The sequence below is a fragment of the Metarhizium acridum genome (assembly GCF_019434415.1).
Source record: "Metarhizium acridum strain ARSEF 324 chromosome Unknown scaffold_29, whole genome shotgun sequence".
NCBI lineage: Eukaryota > Fungi > Ascomycota > Sordariomycetes > Hypocreales > Clavicipitaceae > Metarhizium > Metarhizium acridum.
Window position 1 is genome coordinate 1776523 of NW_027094017.1, and position 15601 is coordinate 1792123.

Below are 15601 nucleotides of genomic sequence, written 5' to 3' on the forward strand. Positions count from 1 at the left end.
ACACGTAATAGCATCTCCCATTATTGCTGGCCGCCCAGAGCTTGCGCAGCCGAGGCAGCTCATGTACGTGATAGCACAAAGCAAAGCTTGTCCATCGATCCCAAAATCTGTGTTCCTATTTTTCGGGTATGGGAGACTTTGCTAGTCGCCCTCCAGCACTGACACGTTTCTGCAGCCTAGCTTCCCTCTCTCGCTGCGGCCTATCGCTTGAGCTCAGGTGAAGGGGTAGTGAGCCCAAAACATCGTGTCCTGGATTATTGCCTCTGCCCATCTTCTGTTCGTAGTACTGCTGGGCAAATCGGCCAAGTGGGAAAGCGGGCATTGATCCTGGAATATCTGCCCCATTCTGGATGAGGAGTTCAGCAACGGGGAAGGGAACAGCCTTAACATCTGCGTCGGAAGCGCTCACGCTCGATGTTGGCGATGGCTGTGCTGGATCTGCCGCTGCAAGTGCCAGCCAGATTGCATGCGTCCCCCTCATCTTATCAACAACATTGGGGTTGGCTTTGAGTGCCAGGGCGTACATGACCTGCTGAATTTCATTCTTTTTGATAGCCGCCAGCAAGGTCTCGTCTGGCGTCGCATATCTTGACAGTGTTGTCGAGATTGGCTCAACGTATGCCCGATCCACGTACTTGGCAGTGATGAACCTCAACCGCTGTTCTCGAGTCGCTTGCGGGCCTGGTTTCTGAGACGGATTCAGTTTAGCCTCCCAAATCATGTTTGATACCCTGTTTCCAATGAGCAAGAGGACTTCGACAATATCGATTGTAAATGACTTGATATCCAGTGTAAGTGATCGGACTTTGCTGATATGTGTACCCAGAGACCGGTGGATGCCGCTACATTCAATACACAGAATAATGCCCAGGTTGATGGAGACCCATTCCACCTTTGACCCTGAGCCACAGTCCGCACACCAACAGTTGCCTTGATCCGCGTTTCGAACCATTTGCAGCAGCTTGTCTGGGTTCTCATCGTACCCTGAGCTTGTCGTGCGAACCGCACCAGGCCGAGCGCCGACTGTTATTCTGCGCTGCGGCATTCCCGCGTTTGCGGTCGAATGATGCTGCAGTGGACCATGGCCCGAGTGCTGTGTTTTGCCCGTCAAGATAGAGCCAATATCCCTCTTAAGAGACGAATCTACAGGTGTCCTAGTCGACGACGAGGGTTCCGGGACGCCTCGGCCTTCCATCGCACTTTGCAATGCATTGTTTATGGACAGAATCCAGCTGTTCATGTCCTCTTCAGATGTTGCCTGATAAACGCGCTTGTAGTTGGGCGTTATAACCTCGAAACAAAATCGGCGTTCTGCATTGCGTGCCTCACGTACAGAAGCCATTCTCAAGTCGATGGGATCCATGTGGAGGTCCAGCTTCTGCTTCCAATTACTGTACTCGGATAACTTTCCTTGATCCAAAACAATCCAAAATCTGAATCTCGTTAGTTTCATGTTCAATCCCATGCACATCAGGTGTTCCTTTTTTGAAAAAGAGTGCCTGTCAAAAGGCTGCATGACTTACTTGTGCCATCCCTGCTTGTTCAAGTTTCGTGGATCAACATGGCCACCCGGTCTGTTGAGCGCCCACAATAGACCTTCCTTTCGTTGGCTCACTACACCCTGTGCTGTATCTCGCTCCTCAAGATCTCGGAAGCCTTTGAACTTGGCCCCCTGTGTGGAGCTAGACAAGGACGACTGGCCTTGGCTACCAGGAGATCTCGAGAGCTCGGCTCCTTGGGTCGCGGTTCCTTGGCCACCAACGCCTATAGCAATGGCGTTCTTAATTTGCGAGCCTGTACTGTCGGCACGGCCAAGTTCGCTGTCAGAAGTATTTCCGGCAATTACCGTTCAGGCTCGAGGACAACGGAGCAGAACTGCTCAGGCTTGCTTGTTCTGGTTCCAAATAAGGGGTGTTGGACTTTTCCAGCTGTCGTCGTTTCTCCTCCCGCTCTCGACGTCGATATTGGTACTCCTTGTCTGCTTCTTGAACTTCGGAAGAAAGCGCCGACAACTGTGGAAGGAAGTCCTCAATCTTTTTTGCAGTAGCCAGATAGCCTTTTGTTTGTGCATCCGCGTATTTTGTCAGGTGGGAAAGGACTTCTTGCTCTTTGCGACCACCATGAAGATCTTGCACAAAACTGGAGTAGTCGAATCGCTTCAGCTCAAAATTCCGTCGCTTGTTTTGGTATTTTGAATCACTATCCGCAAGTTTCTTCGCCTTGCCCGAATCCTGCCGCTGACCCAGATACCGGGATACATATGCGTAGTAATCTTTGCTTTCTTCCTCAAAGTCACGCTTTTTGTATTCAGCTTGTTTGATGTCGAGTTGATATAGCTTGTTTAGCGGCTCTATAATAATCTTTTGTAAGTTTGCTGTATTCTGGCGTTCATAGGCCACGACTTCGCGTGCAATTTTATCAAAATAGTGTTCCAAAGCGGGTTGGAAGGCGTTGGCATTGGTAGAAGACGCCTCACGCAGAGCTTCCATGAAGGAAACAAAAGCATCGTTAGCCTCGGTTTGCTGCAAATGGGCATGCTCTGCTCGTTTGAGAACCTTCTTCATTTGGACTCGCATATTGCCGGTCTTTTGCTCCAGCGCTTTTAAAGTTGCCCGAAAGACGGGACCATCATCACTGACAGTGACATCATCGTCATACTTGGGACATGGAACGTCAACTTTGACAGGCTCTTGCATCTGGTTCGTGTTCGTTTGCGACAGGCTTTCATTCGGCGCAAGAAGAGGAGAGACGGGCTCATCAACATCAACCCCAGTTAATCGAGACTCGACCGACTGCGTAGAGGCAACTCGAATCTTTGGAGGCGAACTCAATAGGAATTGCGGCGAAGGTGAACTGGGGTTACTCGTGGGTAAACCTGGACCTATCAACGGCATTAGAATCCAATGGCGTCCATTTGTCGCCGTGTCAATAATAGCGTGAGTTACTTACTGGAGACAAAATAGGAGAAGCTCGCCAGAGTATCCAAACGGTGGGCTCGAGGGTCGTATTCGACAAACTTCGGACCAAGAAAAAAAAAGGTTAGCTGATGTAACAAATAGGTAGTGACCTGATAATAGCATCGCATTCTTACGCTGCAACAGTTCCTCCAACCGCCCCCTTTGTCCTCAACAGGCTTGGGGGGTTTCCACTTCCAAGTCCATTCAAACGTCACAGATGAACTACCCCCGGTGCTGTAATCGCCCACGAGCTCCACATTGGCGTTCTTGTGAAGGTTTGGGTCGGCATGGAATTCTCGCGTGACAAGATTCGAAACTTCTCGGGGAGTGGAGGCGTAAACAAATGTTAAGCCAGAGATATTGGTATCTGAAGTAGCCGGTCGGCCATCTGCAGCAGCAGGGGCGTGTGACTGGCGAATTACAAATGTGAATGTGAATATGAGCTCGTCATCGCCGTTCAGTTTAAGCAGAAAGTTGGGTGCGGCGGTGAGATTATTCGATGATTCAGGATCCTGACGGCATGGTGGTTAGCAGAACACAGCAACCGGCTTCAGTGTGGCGGCAAACACATCGAAGGCTTTCGGGTATGATCAACGCACCTGTACATATTCTATTGGTGATGTTTCGCCAGACAATCGACTAACGACTATTCTGCTCGCTGGGAATGCATTTGGAACAATGTGGACGGAACTGCGCTTCCGCAGATTGGTAACAACCAGCGAGGATATGCTCACTGCGAAGAATAAAGAGTGAGTGCCAAGGTCAACAGCAGAAAAGGAGAAGAAAAAAAAAATCAAAAGGGTTGGAGCCAACATACGTCTGTTTTGGTCCCTAAGATATGGCGACGACCCGTCGTCGGGCCTACTAGTGATGTTGCCCATGCCGAGGATTGCTTGACTGCATTCGAGTGCGAAGAATTGCACGGTGCTTAAAATTGGGAGCTGCGTCGAGCAGTTGAAATGGACGGCTTGAGAAGGAGAGCGCTCGAGACTGGAAACGCTGGAAGCACCTGAAGCATTTGATGCAGTCGAGGCAGGGTCGGGGCAGCGCGGGGCGAAACGCTCTTGGAGGAGCTCAGCCAGTGGCCGTCATTTGGTGGTGGGTACAGAAGAAACCCAGGCCCAGGCCCCCCCAAGATGCTTGTCGCCTGCCTACTTAAGTAGATCAGATGAGGAGGAGAAGGTTGCAAAGGCGCGGGCTCGAATTGGAGATGACGATAGGTCGCAAAGTATATGGTATATATCGCGGGAGGCGGGTTCCTAGAGATATCCGCACCTTGCGCATGAATGGGCAAACAGTAGTAAAACGGTAAAAGGAGCTGTGTCTGGAAACAAGAAAGGATAGATGGATGAATGGATGAGTGTGAGGAGACGGTTTGGAGGAGCCTGGGGCGTATAAAGATGGAGCGCGACGGGAGGCACAGCAAGCGAGCGCAGGCGCCAGCCATCAAACACCGGGCATGGACTGCTGGTGCCACGGATCTGCCTGCTGGCTGTTTGTGGACACAATTCATTCAAGTCAGTGGTCTGGTCTGTCTACGGAGTAGTGACAATGGGAATGGGGACTGGGGGACGGGTGGCGGCAGTGGGATCAATTGGTGGCGGAAGGGTGGTGGGGTTCTCAGCGGTTCAATGTTCCATGTTTGGAGATTGGATGGGCCGGTTCGTCAACATTCAAGGAACTCACTCTGGCGGCCACAAAATTGGCCAGTGCCACTCTGCTACTTAAAGTAGTACTCCGTATCTACCTAGTAGTTTTTTTTTCCACAGCCCTCCACAGCCCTCTACTGGACACGCAAGAACTTGAGCTCCAAGGACGTAGTAAGTACTAGTAGTTTATATTCCGTCTGGCACCAGTATCCGATGCTTGGCCGTGGCGAAGAAGGAGGCGCTGGGGAGGGCGCTGGTGGCTTATGTTTTGGAACATGGGACATTGGAGGCAACATAACATGGGGCATATCGAGAGAGCCTCATGCCAAGAGTCAAGTAAGTTTGCAGCCAGCTGAGATAGTAACAGGACAGGAGCAACTTACAGAGGGCCTAGGTACTGGGGTCTCTGCAAAAACATCTCCTCTAGTCGCGTAGCAGCCGCGCAAAAGGTTGTATTAGTCGGCGCGTTCTGCCAGCTTCGCCGTTGCTGACGACGACGAATCGGCGAATCTAGTAATAGGAAATCCCCAAGACCCCGAGGATAGGCGTCACATCACCTTCGTGTGCGAATACAGACCCAGGCCCTTGCAAAGAGCATTTCCGTCTCGCGAAGCCGTAAGAAATCCAACCACTGCAGTCACATTGACAGCTGCGCCTGCTCACGCGCGTGGACCCAGCTGACGACGATGGTGCTTGTCAGGCCAACCAGATAGCGAGCCAGCGGCGCAAACAGCGATGCAGGAACATTAATAAACGGCACCTGGGCACATGCGCCTCTTTTCCCGCCTCGCTGGGCCCATTGTGCAGCGCTCGACGTCACGCAACATCAAGTCAATACGAATAAACACAGCCTGTCACGCAGGGCGTTGCTGGCGTAATGGTTTTCACGAAATGGCCGAGCACACCCGCAAGCGTCAACTTTGATATCTCGCCATCAATACGCATCATGGGCACAATGCAGTGGCATGATGCCAGATCGAACAAAGCATCAAAACTTGGAATGCTGCCCAATGCCCGCCACCCTTGGCGGGCAATTTTAGAACACTGAACCCTGCATGTCGACTCGAGTGGGTGGGGGATTGGACATTACGGGCATGGGAGGGCATTAAGGACGAGGGGCATTCGTTCCATTCATTCCACGGTGATGGCCTGGTTCTGGCAGAATACCGTCTGGAATTGCCTACTGGGAGGATACTGAAGTGACGGTATCGAGTTCTGTTGGCACCGAAACAGCTGATTTTCTGGTGCAAAGTACAAATTCGAGGTTGCTATTTTTGGGGTTAAAAAGTCCATAAGGGCTTCAACAAACAAAACAACGAATGAATTCAGTGTTTGGCCATGAGACTCCAGCCTGGCGCCGGGATTTCCAGATAGGCGAACGGTCTGGTGGCTGTAGCCAGTACCAGCGCCGTATTGTACTAACTGCAAGTACGATAGCGCCGTATTATTCGACGCTCCGTTTATACTAGGTATGTACTCCGTGCAGAGCACAATCAAACAAATAACTTCAATGTTGCCAAGTTCCCGTGTGGGGCGCTTAATGTTCTGGCTCTTTGATGGCATTCAAGTGCGGTTTCACACTGATGGACCCCTACTCCCCCTACTCCCAACTTGAGTAATCACACATGTAGTTGCATGCTTGACTTGACCCAGTTGCAGACACCTGGAGTCTGACAGAGTAGCATAGCCTGGGAGCATCACAGGCGTCAATGCGGTGTTGCGCACCACGCCGGCGGCGCATGGACCGTTGACCTCAACACCAGACCTCAATCAACCAGACGTCTCTCGAGGGAAGCACTTGAGCACGGGAGCAGTTCAATCAAGGCTGAGCTGACCCGCAGGCACGCCCCCTCTACGCCGTGTGCGTCTGGCACTCTAGACGGAACCACGCTTTAATGTTGACAAGGCACGCTGAGGCCTGGATGACGTCGGGTCGCCCTTGCAAACACCAATTTGAACCCACCATTTTTCGAGCCCAGGCGTGTGGACGGACGGACTGACACCGGCCCGCTGAAACACCAACCTTCTGGGTCTCGGCTGGCATCATAAATGCAAAACGCTACAAACTGTCCTCCTAGCCCGTTTGCCGTTGGCCCGTCCGATTTCAACTTCTTCCTGTCTCTATCTGCTCTGTCTGTATAGCGAGCGTTTGCTGCCCTCGTTTTTTTTTTTTTGGTTTTTTTTGGGCTGGCCATGACCTCGTGCATCGCGCATTGCATTGGGCAGCAACTCGCTCTCTCATTCTGAACACGGAACGACGTCACAACATCGGCACCACCACCACCAACATGTCGACCTCCTCGCGGCGCTCCTTTACGCCCAATCGTCGCGTCAAGAGCAGCAGCAGGGACATAGCAAGAAGTAGAGCATCCTCGCGGGCTGCTGCACGCCCACAGCATTTCGTTGTCGAGCATGAAGAGGCTCGGAGCTTCGCCCTTCGTACCGCCTACCTTCACTACCTCTTGCAGCCAAGAGCGAAACGGAAGCAATATGTCCCCGCACCAAAGCCGCCCGCTCGATCTCACTCGAGCGTTGGCCAGCTCGTCCAAGAATACATTTCGGGAAACTCAACCAGCTTGAAGCTGCCGAGCAGCTTTCCGACCCAGCTTCTCGATCGTGTCGGCGGCGTGGTCCGGGGGGGCGAACCCCTCCCTGGCTTCAGCGATGCTGCTGTCAAACGAAGCTTCGCCGAAGCATACACGGCCTTCTCCGAGAAGAACTTCCGCAGGACTATTGAAAAGGAGAGGAAGTTCGAGCCTCTGGTCCTAATGTTTTATTCCTCTGCCAGCAAGGCAGCTCAGAGGGGCAAAGCCCCCGACGACGATTCATGGAAGCTCCTTCCGGACCGTCATCTTGCAATGTTTGTGAGACTCGCCACAAACATCTTGCGAGAGCATGGACATGATCGGGACCGTGCCGACTTGCTATCAAGACTGACGTCTTTGGAAAAGAAGCTGTTGACCAATGACCAAAACTTGGTCGACAGCGCCCAGGACGGCAAGGGCAAAACCATTGAAGTAGTCGTGCCCCTGAGTTACGACGTCAAGGACATGCCCATGGTACAGGTGGTTGCAGCCATCTTTGGTATGAGTCTATCCGAGGTACAGTCCGAGATCAATCAGCATCGCCAAACCTGGACAGAAGAAGCTGCGCTCAAGGATCTCAAGTCGTATCAACACAGGCTAAACACCAACATGGCCGGCGCACTGAGAAGCCAGGATTTTGACGTCGAGGATGCTTTTGTTGAGTGGAAGAAATCAGAATCGCCTCATTTGTCTCAAATGATGCTCGATATCTTGACAGCCAGGCCAGAGCTGGCCAAGACTTCGTCAAGTAGCTATGAAAAGCAGCTGCCCAGTCGGCCACAGTCTATTATTGGTAATGACCAGGCCTACGCTGACCTCAGTCGTGCCATATCCGCACAAGATGGTGGGACAAACGCTTTCGATCCAGCCGTCAGCCTAGCAAATCTGTCAATTGGTGGCGAACCAAGCAGCATTCGAGCCGTTGAAGAGACGATATATACATTCATCCCCCCTGAGCCCAGGGAATTTTACAAGTACATCTTGCAACACGCCGTCACCTTTGATCAACTGCATGCAGATCCTGCATTAGAGTACAAGCCACTCTCCAAGCAGTCCGTCGAGCTTTTGACAGAGCTCTGTGTCCGTTGGCGCATCCCACAATTTTCACGCTTGATTGCCCTGCTGGAAGTTGCCGCTCGCAAGTTCCTAGACCAAGAAATCGTTCCTGAAGAGCTGGATGCCATCTTTGACTTTGTCAAGTCCCCGATGCCCGAGGTCAGGAAACCACCTCACATCACACATTACGCAACCCCATTGAGTGACATCGAAACCAGTCGATGGACCATGCATGATTTTGCAGTCTACCAGCAAACGTTTCACAGCTTGCATGATGCGCTGTTGCGAGAATTGTATGAGCTCATGGAGCAGTGTTACGATTCCAAGCCTCCCAAAATTGCAGCCGTCATGTTCCTGCTTGAGAACCATATTGGTGGTGACCCAATGTTCTCTCCGCGGCCCAATGCTCTGGCTGAATTTTCAGAACATCTTGCCCAAGGATTACGCCAAAGAGCAGCTGATGTCTACCGAGACTATATGCAAAAGGAGATACCAGCCCACAAAGAGGAATGGGACTTTGCTCATGTGATCCAGTTAGGCAAGTCCGTGACCAAACTGTGTGACCGGATTCGCAAGCGGTACAAGAATAATATGGAGATAATGGGGGTGAATCCTCTATCGATTCTTGTCCAAGAGGTGTTCCCCAGCTTTGAGAAAGACGCGGTAGCTATTATCGAGACGATTATGAGAGGCGCAGACGAGGCCGGTGAGGAGCTTCCTATCCGAGATGGATTTGACTTGTACAAAGAATTGGTCGCGATTCGGCACATCCACGTTGAGTCACTAGATGGTGTACCATTTGAGTTCGATATCGAAGATATTCTTGTAGAATTTGTATGGCGCTTCATCCGCGCCGCAGAGGAAAAGGTCAATGGCTATGTTGACGAAGCCATCAAGAAGGACGAGTTTCGGGTCCGGACTCAGGGCGCAGAACAAATTCCGCTCGACTCAGAGCGACATAGTGTGTCTGTGATAGATCTTTTCAGGATCCTAAACCAGACAGTGGACCAGGTGGTCAGCTTGGGGTGGAATAATGACGAACATTATGCACGATTTATGACATCACTTGCACGAACCATTGCTACAGCTGTCGGTCGATATTGCGAGGTTGTTGAGCAAAAGTTTGCGAAAGAAATGGATCGTCCATCGGCGGAGGAAGTTGCCGCCCAGAGCAGAACTACACAGGAGAAATGGATGCAGTACGCAAAGGACGCTTGGAGCAATAAGGAGAAGATTGAACCGTTTCAATTTTATCCCGAGGTATGGATTTCCCCCCCCCCTTTTTTTTCCGCCAAGATGCGTATCCCTCTCTTGGATGCTAACGAACAGCGCAGTCCTTTGTGAAGCTAAATAATATTGAATTCGCCATGCAAGAGCTGGATAAGCTGGAGAAGAGCATGAACTCGGAAGCCTGTGCCTTGCTCCTTGAGAAAATTGACGGCCCTAAGAAGAAGGTTCGCAAACCAAGCAAGTACACCTTCACAATTAAGGTTGTGGAGGCGGAGGATCTCAAGGCCTGTGATGCGAATGGACTCAGTGATCCCTATGTCGTCTTTGGCGACGAATACCAGAAGCGACTACACAAAACGCGCATCATTTATAAGAATCTCAACCCCCGTTGGGACGAGTCGTTTGATGTCACTGTTCAGGGACCAGTGAATGTTATTGCCACAATCTGGGACTACGATACTTTCGGCGATCACGACTACGTTGGGCGCACGTCACTTAAGCTGGATCCAGTGCACTTTGGCGATTATCTTCCCCGAGAGTTTTGGCTAGACTTGGACTCCCAAGGCCGGCTTCTTATCAGAGTCAGCATGGAAGGGGAGCGAGATGATATTGAGTTCCATTTTGGCAAGGCCTTCCGTCATCTCAAGAGGACGGAAAGGGACATGGTACGAAAAATTACAGACAAGGCAAGTTGTTATTTTTTTTTTTCCTTCTCTCTCTCTCTCTCTCTCTCTCTTTTTTTTTTTTTTTTTCGTTGGTCCTCACATCTACCCCCACTAACACGTTGGTTGCAGCTCACACAACAAATTAATGATACGTTGTCTCTGGAGACGCTGCGAAATCTCTTGGGCATAGGTGGGATTGGGGCTTCAATGACCAGTCTATGGAAGAAGCGAGCCTCAATTGCAGCAACAGTCACACCAAGCCAGATTGAGGGTGCGCTAGCTCGTCTCTTCACGTATTTTGACGAGAACTTCGCCATCATGAAGCAGACGTTGACCGACGCGACTATGATAGCAGTCATGACGAGGTTGTGGAAGGAAGTCCTCATCTCGATCGAAAACTTGCTGATTCCTCCCATGTCTGATAAACCATCGACCAAGAAGCCTCTAAGCAGAAAGGAGCTAGATGTTGTGTATTCTTGGCTGGAGATGCTTTTCAACTTCTTCAACGCCAAGGATGAGCAATCCGGTGAACAGTTGGGTGTGCCTGCTGAGGTGCTCAAATCGCCTAAGTGGCACGAGCTTGCGTCTCTAAATTTCTTCTACTTTGAGGACACTGGCAACTTGATACGAGAATCAGAACGGATGGCCTCGGCTACGGCACAGCGAGCACAACAAGCGCTGCAGCAGCAGACGCCGCAGCAGAACCGCATGTCCGCTCCGGCTAGTTTCGGAGCGTCATTTGGCGGTGCTGGCGCATTTGCGAGCATGGGCACCATCAGACGCGGAAAGAGCATCATGATGAATCGCAACTTGGGCACGATGCGGAAAGCCAAGGAGGCCAAACGACGTGAGGCTCAGGCCGATCCCAGCGACGACATGATCTTGCGAATTCTCAGAATGCGGCCCGAGGCGGCAAAGTATCTAAAAGTGCGACATCGCCAACGGGAACGCCAAGCGGCCCTGGTGGCGGCGGCGCTCATTGTGAATAATAGTGTCAGCCAGGGCTGGCAGACTGGAGGAGCGTTTGGAGCAGGGCAGTTTGGAAGAAGCACCTTACCTAGGAGGTAGAGCTGCTTCCCGACGGTTGGCGACGTGATGTCGCACAACCCGTCTTTTTTTTTCTCTCCTTTTTTAAAATCCTTTATTATATTTCCTCGTTTTTGGAGGGGCGAATATCTGGGGTTTACAAAGTTGATTTAGGCAAAAAGTATCGGATACCCCATATATGCATGAGCGAGAGACAATGAGCAAGAGGATATGATTACATGGGCTGTGTAAACGAATGCGTGTAATACTTTGATATCGAAACAGCGATAGCGCTGGTTAGTGATTTTATCAATTGGACGCACATGATTGTTTTACCGTTTGTCCAAGTTGGGTTGTAGAATAGCGAGTGACGCTTTGCTGTCAGCCACCTACTTCATCGCAATCAGTACGCAAAGCACGGCTTTGCAAACTTTCGTCATCTTCAAAAGGCTGTCCATCCATCCATTAGAGAGGCTGTGCAGAGATTGTCAACACAAGGGGGGGGAGAAACCAAAACCAGAGGCAGCCAATCTGTCACGCGCCGAAGAAGCATCCGCCGCGCTCAAGGATCGTCAGTCAATCTCCATGTTTTCATCTCCTGATGCCCCCTCCCTTCCATAAGCACCCGATGCTATTTGTGACGTTTTGTACAAGGTCACATGATGAAAGCTACTATGCGGCCTGGAGAGGTTCCAACAATCACAGCATGGCCCGAATGTTTTAATTAGCTAGGGGTGACGGGATCGGCAGTGGGAGGGAGGGGGCTGGGTTTGGTCCGTTTGTGTGTGGTTGAAACGGACAGGTTCATGACGGGTGGGTGTGATTCTCCACTGGGGTTCGGGCGGGAATGACGTCGTTTTGTGCTTTTGGGGTTTGTATTGACGGCGGGCGGGAGATAATGGCGGTCTGGGAATCCATGCGTGTGTTTGGCGACACGTGCAGCGTGTAAATCGGCCCTGGCGGGGAGACGAGCATTTAGGAGATTTGGTACTGTTGTGTGCGGCCCAGCTAGCCGAGGGGAGGAGAATGGCGCGAGAGTTGTGAAAACAGATTTAGCATCTGTTCGAGGTCTGACGTCAAGGAGAGCTTACTGTTGTAGTTGGCATGGGTACTCCGTACAGAATCCGACGGCTCTAGATATGTGTGTATACAAACAGGCCACGTCGTGCTGAACCCATTCACTGTGCCATAAACTCGGGGACGAACATGGCTATTGGAAAACGAAGGTCTGGGTGTGTTTCGATTGAATTTTGAATCTGCCTTTGACAATAACCCTGTTGGCTGTAGGTGACCGTTGACAGTGTTTTACAAACAACGCGGCAACCGCAAGTAGTTCGTTCCCAGCTTTCAGGTGGTTTGGATAAAATTGCCATGTCCAAAGCCAATTTCATCGAGTATTGTCCGTGATATAGGAGGATACTCCAGGGATGGGTCCTCATATGCTGACCGTTGTTGCACGAGGCATAAACTCAGTTTCCTACCATATGGGCTATTACCTTTGAGGAAACCCGTCCAAGTGACCTCATCTCATGTAAGGCACGCTTGGCGGCCACGCTGCGATCGACACGAACCAACCCAGGCTAAAGGGGTTCCATCCCTAAGAAACCATGGGCTGAATTTGGCGCGCCACCGCACGGCTTCCCAGGCAAAACTAATGATAACTACTTTTCGCTTTGGCCTCACGGCAACAGAGTGCAGCTTCCCATGATAAACATTGACCTCTTCTTCACATTGACTGCAAAGTTCAGAGCGCTGCGCGGTGGTTATCTGTCGTGTGTGGGTGGCGACCGTGGCCGAGAACAGTTTTGCAACTGCCGGAGACGAATAGACGGGTCAAGTCCACTTTTGGTACCAAGTTGACGTTTTGAGTGAGCCCAATACTCTTCCTAATGCCACCGTAACGTAGTTTCAGGGGCAACAAACTGCCCGTACGGGGTTCGGGTTCTCTCAAATGCGCAAGGACTCGGTGCTCCGCCGTACCGCATGCAATAATATATGTATGCTCCTATATCCAACTTGGTTAGTGACAATAAAGTGATATTTTCGCCGGGACCGTCACCAGGGGTTGCTCTCAAGAATACAATCCATGATTCGTGGTACTCGAAATAACATTTTTGAATTCAAACCAAGCCAACTGCTTTTGGTCAGTCCCTGAAAAGCCACCACGCCAAAAGGTTAATTGCATCCTCCCTCCAGCCCACGGCCTAGCTAGCGCTTTAAGCACCCTAAGGCCATACATGAAGCAGAGTCGGAGGTCCACCGACAGAAAGGTGACGGGCACAGGACCAAGTCAGCCCATTCCGCCATGTAGCGAATCACACAGAGTAAAATGGGTTAAGACGGCTTGGCGGCAAGTGACGTAGGCGGCTGCCAGACGGGCCATTTGGGCTCGCTCCGAGGGCCCTTTGCAGTGCCTCCCTCCCCACATCTGACGGGTGGAGATTCAGACCGAGATTTTCGGTCGCAGGCGCCAATGGTCCAACTTTGTCCTAATGACTGGGGCATTGTTGATAAAGCTGGAAACGAAATTTGCACTGGACCCTTTTTCATGTCATTTTAGGGCGAGAGACGCAAAGCTGAAACGTGGTGTAGATCGGGCGAGCAAGCCACCCTGCCACCGTCTGGGGTATCGCTCCGAGGTCATCATCACGTCGAGACCAGCCGAGTACACAATGACCAGCCAAATGCCGACATCACCGGGAGCAGGGAGCAGGGAGCAGGGAGCAGGGACGAGCGAAGAGGGTGGAGGATGGCCTGAACATGATGGCTCGTGCCCTCCCAAGCCCTGGGGATGGTTGGAATGCTCTCTGTTAGCTGCGAGGTTTCTTGTCGCAACGGACAAGGTGCAATTGGGTCTAGAACAGATATCCAGCCCTTCTGGACTTGCGGTAGTGTTGAATCACCAGCCTTCCAGCACGACTAGGAGCCGCCTTGTTGCGAATCAGCGATGACTCTGAGCACTCGGTACCGACGGATTTGGTGATGCTCCAGACGCCTGGTGTTGCGTGGGCGGTTGGCGAGAATCGCAGCACGAAACTCGGATTCAAAGTCCCACCACAAGCCAGCAGCACCTTTGATGGCGGAAGCAATTCACCATATACCCATTTTGCGCATGTAAATGGTCATCTCGACATTAGCAAAAGCACAGTACGTGTGCCCCGTGTTTTTGGTCCATGAGACTTGATGTTGCAGTTGAATAAGAACCCCCATCCGTTCCATGGCCATGCATTAACGGCCCGCTGCACGCTTCAGGGTTGACTGACAAGGGAGCCTAGTACATGGTACGACTAGTACTAGTCAGAACCCATGAGAAATCACTTATGCACACGGAGTAGTTATACGGTTGCCTTTCTGTTGACAGAAGAATGAGAGTGACTTGGCTTGGCCGTTGGTATCGCACAGCCGGTAATACGGGATGTCCAGAAGCCTGGTACGGTGGGTGGATTTCCTGATAGACAGCAACTCGGATCTCCTTATTCCTCCAAATCCCTGGGATCAATCAGAACAGGGTCGTCGTTCTTGGAATATACCGAGCAGACGCGGTTGACATCAAACCTCTGAGAGCCATAAGGCAAGCGAGTAATGATAACGATGGCATGACACTGCTTGGGCAATTTCATGTATCCAAGCGGTGGGTAGTCACACGTGCATAAAGAGTCAACTGGCCGTGAACTCTTCGCCTTGCCCGATAGGATGTACAATAATAGCTAATAGAACATTGTGGTGCCGCTTCGCGTCTCCAGCAAAACTCCACAATTCAATGCCCACCAACATATGCGGAGACAGGTTAGCCAATGTTTGCCAATGCACTGGCTGCGGCGCTAGCTGGGTAAAATCAACAGGTCGACAGCGGCGGGCAAAGAGGAAAAAAAAACGTGTTGGATCACAACCGCTGAGGGCGACAGCATTGAGGAACCAACATCGAGGTTGCAGGCTGAGGCGATGGGAAAATTAGAAGTGGTGCTACCACCTTTCCCTCCTCGGCTACATGGCAAAGGACTGCCACTGCAGCGCAAATGACAGGAGGCGTGCCAAGTTTTCCTGGAGCCGATTCATCCTGGATGATGCAGCTCCGTATTCCGTACAATATTGTAGGCCTTGTACTCCGTACGGAGTGCGTGTTGGACTTCCGGCACCAGACTCCACGAGCAGTGTCAGGGAGGGAACGGCACGGCAGAGCATGGGCATGCGCATCTATTCGCCGAACTCGGTGGCATCGAATAGGAGGACATTGGAGGGCATGTGACGACAACTGACCTCTCGGGATGGCTCAAAGGTCTCAAGCAACCCTGAAGAGCAGTTGAGGATTCGGGAGGCTTCGAATCGGAGGAGGGCCTTGCGAGGTGTCCTGTCCTCTCCCAGAGTACAAACAGTTGACTGGAGCATGGTTGCGCACAAGGTACCTAGGTAGGTAGACCAGATCGGTACATCAA

The 15601-nt window shown here is 51.5% G+C and overlaps 2 protein-coding genes across 2 annotated transcripts; one reads left to right on the plus strand and one right to left on the minus strand.

The window, feature by feature from the left end:
- Positions 1–115: 115 nt before the first annotated feature.
- Positions 116–3838, minus strand: J3458_004632 (uncharacterized protein; the record flags this gene model as incomplete). Its single annotated transcript, XM_066118322.1, has 7 exons — positions 116–1433; positions 1524–1764; positions 1847–2881; positions 2950–3016; positions 3092–3469; positions 3557–3690; positions 3775–3838. The coding sequence occupies 7 exons, from the start codon at positions 3836–3838 to the stop codon at positions 116–118; spliced, it is 3237 nt and encodes a 1078-aa protein (XP_065976925.1).
- A 723-nt stretch (positions 3839–4561) lies between these two features.
- J3458_004633 (uncharacterized protein) lies at positions 4562–11936 on the plus strand. The gene is made up of 3 exons (XM_066118323.1): positions 4562–9507; positions 9582–10163; positions 10272–11936. The coding sequence occupies exons 1-3, from the start codon at positions 6895–6897 to the stop codon at positions 11208–11210; spliced, it is 4134 nt and encodes a 1377-aa protein (XP_065976926.1). The 5' UTR covers positions 4562–6894; the 3' UTR covers positions 11211–11936.
- The last annotated feature ends 3665 nt before the right edge of the window (positions 11937–15601 follow it).

Excerpts from the sequence above, each read along its gene's own strand:
- J3458_004633 (XM_066118323.1), top strand. The coding sequence starts at position 6,895 with ATGTCGACCTCCTCGCGGCGCTCCTTTACGCCCAATCGTCGCGTCAAG. Across the intron at positions 9,508-9,581 it reads CGTTTCAATTTTATCCCGAG|TCCTTTGTGAAGCTAAATAA; the intron begins GTATGGATTTCC and ends CGAACAGCGCAG. Across the intron at positions 10,164-10,271 it reads TACGAAAAATTACAGACAAG|CTCACACAACAAATTAATGA; the intron begins GCAAGTTGTTAT and ends CGTTGGTTGCAG.